Source organism: Coregonus lavaretus (genome assembly GCF_964263955.1).
Source record: "Coregonus lavaretus genome assembly, contig: HAP1_SCAFFOLD_2370, whole genome shotgun sequence".
In the NCBI taxonomy this organism is placed as follows: domain Eukaryota; kingdom Metazoa; phylum Chordata; class Actinopteri; order Salmoniformes; family Salmonidae; genus Coregonus; species Coregonus lavaretus.
Genome location: NW_028164847.1, coordinates 11,421 through 23,500, shown reverse-complemented (window position 1 = coordinate 23,500; position 12,080 = coordinate 11,421). Strand labels below are relative to the sequence as shown.

General features: G+C 42.2%; 1 protein-coding gene across 1 annotated transcript; it reads left to right on the top strand.

The window, feature by feature from the left end:
* The first annotated feature begins 1,308 nt into the window (after window positions 1-1,308).
* LOC311115070 (NLR family CARD domain-containing protein 3-like) lies at window positions 1,309-11,780 on the top strand. The gene is made up of 8 exons (XM_084190283.1): window positions 1,309-1,504; window positions 1,670-3,470; window positions 3,802-3,975; window positions 5,279-5,452; window positions 7,188-7,361; window positions 8,777-8,950; window positions 9,880-9,926; window positions 10,773-11,780. Coding segments are annotated over exons 1-8 (3,066 nt in total). The 5' UTR covers window positions 1,309-1,503; the 3' UTR covers window positions 11,294-11,780.
* Window positions 11,781-12,080: the final 300 nt, after the last annotated feature.

Below are 12,080 nucleotides of genomic sequence, written 5' to 3'. Positions count from 1 at the left end.
CATCAGGGTTGGCGGAGTGTGCTAACGCAGTGAATAACTCAAACTTAGGGAGGAGGCTTCTTATGTTAACATGCAAGAAACCAAGGCTTTTACGGATACAGAAGTCAACAAATGATAGCGCCTGGGGAGCAGGAGTGATACAGAGGGCTACAGGGCCTGGGTTAGCCTCTACATCACCAGAGGAACAGAGGAGGAATAGAATAAGGATACGGCTAAAGGCTTTAAGAACTGGTCTTCTAGTGCGTTGGGTACAGAGAAAAGGGGCAGATTTCCGGGCGTTGTAGAATAGATTCAGGGCATTATGTACAGACAAGGATATGGAAGGATATGAGTACAGTGGAGGTAAACCTAAGCGTTGGGTAACAATGAAAGAGATAGCATCACTGGAGGCACCGATTGAGCCGGTCTCTATGTATGGGGGGTGGGACAAAGGAGCTGTCTAAGGCAGGTTGAGCTGGGCTGGGGGCTCTACAGTGAAATAGTACAATAAGAAATAACCGGAACAGCAATAGGCAAGGCATATTGACATGGGAGAGAGGCATAAAGCAATCACATGTGTTATTCGAGAGAGCTAAGACAACAGCTGGTAATGGCGATGAAAGTTTGAGCTGAGGCTAAACAGATCAACAGGATGGGGTACTATATAAAGGAACAGTCCAGCAGGCATCAGCTGTGCAGCGGAGTGATCATAAGGTCCAGTGAACAGCAATAAGTAGGTTCGGGAGCAGTTCAGTGGCTGCTACGCAACAGGCGTATCATCAACTTCTGAGTTGATATTGTTTAGTAATACCACTGTGGACATGTTTCTACAACCTTCTGAGTTCATATAGTTTTGTAATACCACTGTGGACATGTTTCTACAACCTGAGTTCATATAGTTTAGTAATACCACTGTGGACATGTTTCTACAACCTGAGTTCATATAGTTTAGTAATACCACTGTGGACATGTTTCTACAACCTTCTGAGTTCATATAGTTTAGTAATACCACTGTGGACATGTTTCTACAACCTTCTGAGTTCATATAGTTTAGTAATACCACTGTGGACATGTTTCTACAACCTTCTGAGTTCATATAGTTTAGTAATACCACTGTGGACATGTTTCTACAACCTTCTGAGTTCATATAGTTTAGTAATACCACTGTGGACATGTTATTCATTCCAGAGGCTACTACCACACTCAGAGAGCAGAGTATAATGTTCCCAGCTGTCTGTCTATGAACAGTATTAACATCTACAATCTCTCTCTCTCCTTTATCTCTGTAGTGGAAGGTCTACTCTGCCAGAGGATCAGTCCAGCTGTGCAGTGTGTCAGCAGGTGCTGAGGGATCCAGTCTCTATCACCTGTGGACACAGGTTCTGCAGACAGTGCATCACCAGATACTGGGAGAAACCTGCTCCTTCAGGAGACTATGACTGTCCTCAGTGTAGAAAGAGATCCAGAACACGGCCTGTACTACAGCAGCTGAGTCAACCCAATAAAACAAGAGGCTCTGAAAACAGTAAGACCACTTGCACACGTGGGCCAAGTCAATACCTTAATATGATTTACAGTAGTTAACTACAATAATATGAGATAATATAAGTTACTGTAGTTGTGGAAGGCCCACTTTTCATCCTGTCAATGAATGTTTCTGATACACATCATTTTTCCTCTTCCCTTGTAGTGGATGACAGCCTGCAGAGAGCTATAGTAAACCATAAAGACAGTCTGAAAAGGAGGTATGAATGTGTGATAGAAGGCATGGAAAAAGCAGGGAACCAAACTCCCCTCAACAGGATTTACACAGAGCTCTACATCACCGAGGGAGAGAGTGAAGGGGTTAACAATGAACATGAGGTGTGGCAGCTAGAGACAGCATCCAGGACACCAACCTCACATGACACAGAAATCCACTGCAATGACATCTTTAAACCCTTACCAGGCCAAGAGAGAAGCATCAGAACTGTGCTGACGAAGGGCATCGCTGGCATCGGAAAAACAGTCTCTGTGCAGAAGTTCATCCTAGACTGGGCTGAAGAGAAGGCGAACCAAGATGTGGATATCATATTTGTGCTTCCTTTCCGGGAGCTGAACTTGATTAAAGATCTCCAGTACAGTCTTCTCAGACTTTTAAATGGCTTCCACACAGAACTAGACATAGGCAATGCAAAGAAACTCACTGCCTGTAAAGCTATGTTCATCTTTGATGGTTTGGATGAAAGCAGACTTCCATTGGATTTCGAGCACAATGAAAAGGTGTCTGATGTCACCCAGACATCGTCTGTCGATGTTCTGCTGACAAACCTCATCATGGGGAATCTGCTTCCCTCTGCTCTCCTATGGATAACCTCCCGACCAGCAGCAACCAATCAGATCCCCCCTAAGTGTGTTGACCAGGTGACAGAGGTACGAGGGTTCAATGACCCACAGAAGGAGGAGTACTTCAGGAAGAGATTCAGTGATGAGGACCTGGCCAGCAGAATCATCTCCCACATAAAGACATCAAGGAGCCTCCACATCATGTGCCACATGCCAGTCTTCTGTTGGATTTCTGCAACAGTCCTTGAACACATGTTGAGTACAGACAAGAGGAGAGAGATGCCCACGACTCTGACTGAGATGTCAATACACTTCCTGCTCATTCAGACCAGCCTGAAGAACCAGAAGTATCATGGAAGAGATGAGATGGATCAACAGGAGCTCATGGAGTCAGATAAGGAAATTCTTCTGAAGCTGGGGAAGCTGGCGTTTGAAAATCTGGAGAAGGGTAATCTCATGTTCTATGAAGAAGACCTGAAAGAGTGTGGCATTGATGTCAAAGAAGCCTCAGTGTACTCAGGAGTGTGCACACAAATCTTTAAAGAAGAGTCTGTGTTATTTCAGAGTGTGGTGTACTGCTTTGTTCATCTGAGCATTCAGGAGTTTCTCTCAGCTGTCTACATGTACCATTGTTACACAACCAAGAACATGGATGCACTGAAGCCCTTCCTCAAGAGAAAGTCTAGAGCTGCATCTGAAGAGCTAACCTCGCATGAGCTGCTGAAGAGTGCCATGGATAAAGCCTTGGAGAGCAAGAACGGACACCTGGACCTCTTTGTCCGCTTCCTTCATGGCATGTCACTGGAGTCCAATCAGAAACTCCTACGAGGTCTGGTGACACAGACAGAAAGCAGTCCAGACAGCGTCCAGAAAACAATCCGATCCCTTAAGGTGATGCAGAGGAAGAACATCTCCCCTGAGAGGTGCATCAATCTCTTCCACTGTCTGATAGAGATGAAAGACCATTCAGTACAGGAGGAAATCCAAGCGTACTTGAGGTCAGAGAAGAGATCCAAAAACCTCACACATTCTCAGTGTTCAGCACTGGCCTACATGCTACAGATATCAGAGGAGGTTCTGGATGTGTTTGACCCGAAGGTATACAAGACATCAGAGGAGGGTCGTAGGAGACTGCTCCCAGCTGTGAGAGGCTGCAGGAAAGCTCTGTAAGTATTCATGGAAATATCCCACACCAAAATACATTGTAGTTACAGCAGCATTTTTATTGGCTGACTGGCTCTGTAAGTACTCATGTGACTATCCCTCAGACCAAACTTTACTGTATGTAAGAACAACAACATTTTCATTGGCTGACTAAACTTTCTATCAGCTGAAAAGTCTTAAACAAACTAATACAAACGGATCAGAAAAGTTGTAGCATTGAGACATCTATACACAGTGTTCACATTATTAGTGCAGAGGTAACAGTGTAAGCAGGGAAGCTAAATGTAACATTTTAATACAACCTGTCCCTCATGGTATTTACTCTGTTGACAGACTATCTGACTGTAAACTCACAGACACATCCTGTGAACCGTTGGCCTCAGCTCTCAGATCAAACCACTCACACCTGAGAGAGCTGGACCTGAGTTACACTGCCATGAAGGATTCAGGAGTGAAGCTGCTCTCTGCTGGACTGGGGAATCCCCACTGTAAACTGGAGACTCTGAGGTCAGTATTCCTGTAGTTGGTCAACAAGTGATAACTGTTCACCAGATCCACATGAGTTTACCAGGCACACATAGTCCACACCATATGTGTTTGGACAGTGAAGCTTACAGTTATACATTTGGTGCTATGCTCCAGCATTTAGGATTTGAAATTGTTTCATATTAGGCAACAGTACAGAATGTCACTTTTTATTTGAGGGTATTCATACATACCTGTTTTACTGTTTAGAAATGAAAGCACTTAATGTATGTAGTTCTCCCATTTGAAAAAGTCATAAGTATTTGGACAAATTAATTTAGTCCAATGTTTAGTGTTTTAGTGTTTGGTCTTTGAATATTCTTTGCATGCAGTGATTACATCAAGCTTGTGAATCTACAAACTTTTGAATGCATTTGCAGTTTGTCTTGGTTGTGTTTTGGATGATGTTTTTCCCAATAGAAACTGAATGGTGAATAATGTCCTGTCATTTTGGAGTCACTTCACTTGTATTGTCAGTAAGAATAGAAGATGTTTCTGAACACTTCTACATTCATGTGGATGCTACCATGATTATGAATAATCATGAATGAATCGTGAATGATGATGAATGAGAAAGTTACAGAGGAACAAGGATCATACCCCCTCTGTTATTGATAATGGTGAGAGGTTAGCATGTTTTGTTGTAGCCTCTGTAACTTTCTCACTCATTATTATTCATGATTCATTCATGAGTTTTATTAATCATGGCATTATTAGGATTAATTGTTTCGAAACATGTTATCTACTCACTTAGACAGAAAATTACTCCAGTCATCATCCACCATTCAGTTACTATCGGGTAAAACATAACCCAAAACACAACCAAAACAAACTGCAAATGCAACCAACGAGTTTGGGACCAAATACTAAACCTTTGACTACTTTAAAACACAATAAGTGAATTGGTCAGAATACTTTTGACTTCTTCAAATGGGGTGAATAGATACATAAAGTGCTTTCATTTAACATGTTAGCTTCTCTGTCAAAATAGATATGGTGTGGACTGTATACTCAATACAATCTAAATCTGATACCTCACTGTCTGTCTTTTGACTGATACTGCTTTTTAAACTGCTCTGGTCAGTCTACTCAAATATTTGAACTGTACATGTTTCTATCTAGAATCAATAATCTGATAATTTCTAATAATGATACATTAATTTATGAATAGATATGGCAGGTTTCAGGACACTGATATATCTGAATATGTTGAAAAAATATACTGCCACTATTTTTACTGCCAAAGAATAGCAGTGCGATTTTAATATGATTTGACTCTTTGCAGGCTGTCACGCTGTCTAGTCACAGAGGAAGGCTGTGCTTCTCTGGTCTCAGCTCTGAAGTCAAACCCCTCACACCTGAGAGAGCTGGATCTGAGTAACAATGACCTGAAGGATTCAGGAGTGAAGCTGCTCTCTGCTGGACTGGGGAATCCCCACTGTAAACTGGAGACTCTGAGGTCAGTATTCCTGTAGTTGGTCAACAAGTGATAACTGTTCACCAGATCCACATGTGTTTACCAGGCACACATAGTCCACACCATATGTGTTTGGACAGTGAAGCTTACAGTTTTACATTTGGTGCTATGCTCCAGCATTTTGGATTTGAGATATAATGTTTCATATTAGGCAACAGTACAGAATGTCACCTTTTATTTTAGGGTATTTTCATACATATCTGTGTTACTGTTTGGAAATGAAAGCACTTTATGTGTCTAGTTCTCCCATTTGTATATGTCGTAAGAATTTGGACATATTCACTTATATTGTATTAAAGTAGTCATAAGTTTAGTATTTGGTCCCATATTCCTTACCCACAGTGATTACATCAAGCTTGTGAATCTACAAACTTTTGAATGCATTTGCAGTTTGTCTTGGTTGTGTTTTGGATGATGTTTTTCCTAATAGAAACTGAATGGTTAATAATGTCCTGTCATTTTGGAGTCACTTCACTTGTATTGTCAGTAAGAATAGAAGATGTTTCTGAACACTTCTACATTCATGTGGATGCTACCATGATTATGAATAATCATGAATGAATCGTGAATAATGATGAATGAGAAAGTTACAGAGGAACAAGGATCATATCCCCTCTGTTATTGGTAATGGTGAGAGGTTAGCATGTTTTGTTGTAGCCTCTGTAACTTTCTCACTCATTATTATTCATGATTCATTCATGATTTTTCTTAATCATGGCATCATTAGGATTCATTTAGTAGTCTTTAGAAACATTTACATTTTAGTCATTTAGCAGACGCTCTTATCCAGAGCGACTTACAGTTAGTGAGTGCATACGTTATTTTGTATTAAATTTTTTCATACTGGCCCCCCGTGGAAATCGAACCCACATCCCTAGCGTTGCAAACGCCATGCTCTATCAACCAAACTACATCCCTGCCGGCCATTCCCTCCCCTACCCTGGACGACGCTGGGTCAATTGTGCGCCGCCCAATGGGTCTCCCGGTCGCGGCCGGCTACGACAGAGCCTGGATTCGAACCAGGATCTCTAGTGGCACAGCTACAGAAACCTGTATTCTACTCACTTAGACAGAAAATTACTCCAGTCATCATCCACCATTCAGTTACTATCGGGCAAAACATAACCCAAAACAAACTGCAAATACAACCAACGAGTTTACAACCAAATACTCAACTTTTGACTACGTTAATACACTATTAGTCAAATGGTCAGAATACGTTTGACTTCGTCAAATGGGGGGACTAGTAACATAAAGTGCTTTCATTTCTAAACGGTGAAACAGATATGTATTAAAATACCCTCAAATAAAAGGTGACATTATATACTGTCACCTCATATGAAACATTTGATCTCAAATCCAAAATGCTGGAGTATAGAGCCACATTTAAAATGTTAGCTTCACTGTCAAAATAGATATGGTGTGGACTGCATACTCAATACAATCTAAATCTGATACCTCACTGTCTGTCTTTTGACTGATACTGCTTTTTAAACTGCTCTGGTCAGTCTACTCAAATATTTGTTCTATACATTTTTCTATCTACATGCAATACTTTGATAATTTGTCATTTCTAATAATGAAACATTCATTTATGAATAGATATGGCAGGTTTCAGGACACTGATATATCTGAATATGTTGAAAAAAATATACTGCCACTATTTTGACCACCACAGAATAGCAGTTTGGTTTTAATATGATTTGACTCTTTGCAGGCTGTCACGCTGTCTAGTCACAGAGGAAGGCTGTGCTTCTCTGGTCTCAGCTCTGAAGTCAAACCCCTCACATCTTAGAGAGCTGGATCTGAGTAACAATGACCTGAAGGATTCAGGAGTGAAGCTGCTCTCTGCTGGACTGGGGAATCCCCACTGTAAACTGGAGACTCTGAGGTCAGTATTCCTGTAGTTGGTCAACAAGTGATAACTATTCACCAGATCCACATGTGTTTACCAGGCACACATAGTCCACACCATATGTGTTTGGACAGTGAAGCTTACAGTTATACATTTGGTGCTATGCTCCAGCATTTAGGATTTGAAATTGTTTCATATTAGGCAACAGTACAGAATGTCACTTTTTATTTGAGGGTATTCATACATACCTGTTTTACTGTTTAGAAATGAAAGCACTTAATGTATGTAGTTCTCTAGTTCTACTATTTGAAAAAGTCATAAGTATTTGGACAAATTAATTTAGTCCAATGTTTAGTGTTTTAGTGTTTGGTCTTTGAATATTCTTTGCCTGCAGTGATTACATCAAGCTTGTGAATCTACAAACTTTTGAATGCATTTGCAGTTTGTCTTGGTTGTGTTTTGGATGATGTTTTTCCCAATAGAAACTGAATGGTGAATAATGTCCTGTCATTTTGGAGTCACTTCACTTGTATTGTCAGTAAGAATAGAAGATGTTTCTGAACACTTCTACATTCATGTGGATGCTACCATGATTATGAATAATCATGAATGAATCGTGAATGATGATGAATGAGAAAGTTACAGAGGAACAAGGATCATTCCCCCTCTGTTATTGGTAATGGTGAGAGGTTAGCATGTTTTGTTGTAGCCTCTGTAACTTTCTCACTCATTATTATTAATGATTCATTCATGATTTTTATTAATCAAGGCATCATCAGGATTAATTTAGTAGTGTTTAGAAACATGTTATCTACTCACTTAGACAGAAAATTACTCCAGTCATCATCCACCATTCAGTTACTATTGGGCAAAACATAACCCAAAACACAACCAAAACAAACTGCAAATGCAACCAACGAGTTTGGGACCAAATACTAAACTTTTGACTACTTTAATACACTATAAGTGAATTGGTCAGAATACTTATGACTTCTTCAAATAGGGAGACTAGATACATAAAGTGCTTTCATTTCTAAACGGTGAAAAAGATATGTATTAAAATACCCTCAAATAAAAGGTGACATTATATACTGTCACCTCATATGAAACATTTAATCTCAAATCCAAAATGCTGAAGTATAGAGCCACATTTAAAATGTTAGCTTCACTGTCAAAATAGATATGGTGTGGACTGTATACTCAATACAATCTAAATCTGATACCTCACTGTCTGTCTTTTGACTGATACTGCTTTTTAAACTGCTCTGGTCAGTCTACTCAAATATTTGTACTATACATTTTTCTCTCTACACACAATATTATTATTTTTTCTAATAATAATATATATATGGCAGGTTTCAGGACACTGGTATGAATGAAAAAATATACTGCCACTATTTTCACCACCAAAGAATTGCAGTGTGGTTTTAATATGATTTGACTCTTTGCAGGCTGTCAGGCTGTCTAGTCACAGAGGAAGGCTGTGCTTCTCTGGTCTCAGCTCTGAAGTCAAACCCCTCACACCTGAGAGAGCAGGATCAGAGCTACAATCACCCAGGAGACTCAGGAGTCAGACTGCTCTCTGCTGGACTGGAGGATCCACACTGCAGACTGGAGAAACTCAAGTATGTAGAGGGTTTATGGCAATGTTCATATCAGACATGTTGGAGTTATCAGGCTAGTTAAGACAAACATTCTGACCACCACTTGGACTAAGTTATATAATGACTGTGTGTGTGTGTGTGTGTGTGTGTGTGTGTGTGTGTGTGTGTGTGTGTGTGTGTGTGTGTGTGTGTGTGTGTGTGTGTGTGTGTGTGTGTGTGTGTATGTGTGCGTGTGTGTGTGTCCAGTGTCTGTGTGTGTCTGTGTGTGTGTCCAGTGTGTGTGTGTGTGTCCAGTCTGTGTGTGTTTGTCCTGTGTGTGTTTGTCCTGTGTGTGTCCAGTATGTGTGTGTGTGTGTGTGTGTGTGTGTGTGTGTGTTTGTCCAGTGTGTGTGTGTGTGTGTGTCCAGTGTGTGTGTGTGTGTGCACGTGTATCAGTACACACACTGGACACACACACTGGACACACATACACACACACACTGGACACACACACACACTGGACACATACACACAAAGGACGCGCACACACACACACACACACTGGACACACACACACTCACACTGGACACACACGCACACACTCACACTTGACACACACTGGACACACACGCACACACATTTGACACACACACACTGGACACTGGACACTCACACAACCTGGACACACACACACACACACAATGGACACACACAAACACAAAAACACACTGGACACACACACAAACACACACACACTGGACACACACACACACACACACACTGGACACGCACACACACAAACTTGGACAAATGTATATACTTACTGTTTGTCTTTGTGTGTGTGTGTGTGTGTGTGTGTGTGTGTGTGTGTGTGTGTGTGTGTGTGTGTGTGTGTGTGTGTGTGTGAGTGTGTGTGTGTGAGTTCAGGTGTATCCCTCAATGACTGTCTGTTCTTCTGCTTACCGCTACAGTGTGGAACATAGTGGAGAGAACAGAATGAAACCTGGACTTAGAAAATGTGAGTGTTGACTGCTGTGAAGAATATGACTAAGAATAAGTCTTAATTCAAGTGAAGTCAGAGTCAAAGACCACCATCATTACTTACTTGGTCATATTAAATATCAGCTGTAGTTCTACAGAAGCAGAAATCAGGGACACCAAAGTTTACAAAGAGTTGCTTTGACAATGTGTGTGTCTCTGTGTGTGTGTGTGGCGTGATCGTGTTACTTTAGAAATGTGTTCATGCATGCATGAAGGTTCAGGGTGTGTGTGTACAAGGGTGTTTTTGTGTGTGTGTTCAGGATGTGTGTGTTTGTGTGTGTGTGTGTGTGTGTTCAGGATGTGTGTGTGTTTGTGTGTGTGTGTTCAGGATGTGTGTGTGTTTGTGTGTGTGTGTTCAGGATGTGCGTGTTTGTGTGTGTGTGTGTGTGTGTGTGTGTGTGTGTGTGTTTGTGTGTGTGTGTTCAGGATGTGTGTGTGTGTGTGTGTTCAGGATGTGTGTGTGTTTGTGTGTGTGTGTGTGTGTTCAGGATGTGTGTGTTTGTGTGTGTGTGTGTGTGTTCAGGATGTGTGTGTGTGTGTGTGTGTTCAGGATGTGTGTGTGTGTGTGTGTGTGTGTGTGTGTGTGTGTGTGTGTGTGTGTGTGTGTGTGTGTGTGTGTGTGTGTGTGTGTGTGTGTGTGTGTGTGTGTGTGTGTGTGTGTGTGTGTGTGTGTGTGTGTGTGTGTGTGTGTGTGTGTGTGTGTGTGTGTGTGTTCAGTGTGTGTGTGTTCAGTGTGTGTGTGTGTGTGTTCAGGCTGTGTGTGTGTGTGTGTGTGTTCAGGATGATGATGATTTCTAATATTGTGTCTGGTTTCATCCATCAGATGTCTGTGATCTCACACTGGACCTAAACACAGTACACAGACGCCTCTCTCTGTCTGAGGAGAACAGAAAGGTGACATGGAGGACAGAGGTGCAGCCGTATCCTGATCACCCAGAGAGATTTGAGGTCTGGAGACAGGTGCTGTGTAGAGAGGGTCTGACTGGGCGCTGTTACTGGGAGGTAGAGTGGAGTGGGAGTGGGGTTGGTATAGGAGTGACATTTAAAGGAATCAGCAGGAGAGGAGAGGGTGGTGACTGTTGTCTTGGATACAATGACAAGTCCTGGAGTCTGATCTGCTCTGACAACAGTTACTCTGCCAGGCACAATAATAAGTCCACTACCATAGACGTCCCCTCCTCCAGCTCCCACAGAGTAGGAGTGTATCTGGACTGGCCAGCCGGCACTCTGTCCTTCTACAGAGTCTCCTCTGACACACTGACCCACCTGAACACATTCCACTCCACATTCACTGGGCCCCTCTATCCAGGGTTTTGGGTTTGGGACTCGGTGTCCCTATGTTAAATACACACTGGACACACACACACTGGACACACACACACACACTGACACACTGGACACACACACACACTGGACACAAACACACACACACTGGACACACAAACACACTTGATACACACAAACTGTACACACACACACACACACAAACACACACACACACACTGAACAAACACACTGAACACACACACACCGGACAAACACACACTGGACACACACACACACACACACACACACAGGACACACATACATTGATCACACACACTGTACACACATACACACAATAGACACACACACACACACACACACACACACACACTGGACACACACACACACTGGACACACACACACACACACACTGAACAAACACACTGGACACACACACACACACACACACAGGACACACATACATTGATCACACAGACACTGGACACACACTGGACAAACACACCCACACACTGGACACTGGACATAAACAGACTCTGGACACACACACACACTGGACACATTCACACACACTGAACACACACACACACACTGGACACACACACACTGGACACACACACACTGGACACACACACACAGAGGACACACACACACTGGACACACACACACACACTGGACACACACACTCACACACACTGGACACACACACACACACAGGGAACACACACAGGACACACACACACACTGGACACACACACACAGGATACACACACACAATGGACACACACACACACACACACTCACACACACTGGACACACACACACTGGACACACACACACACACACA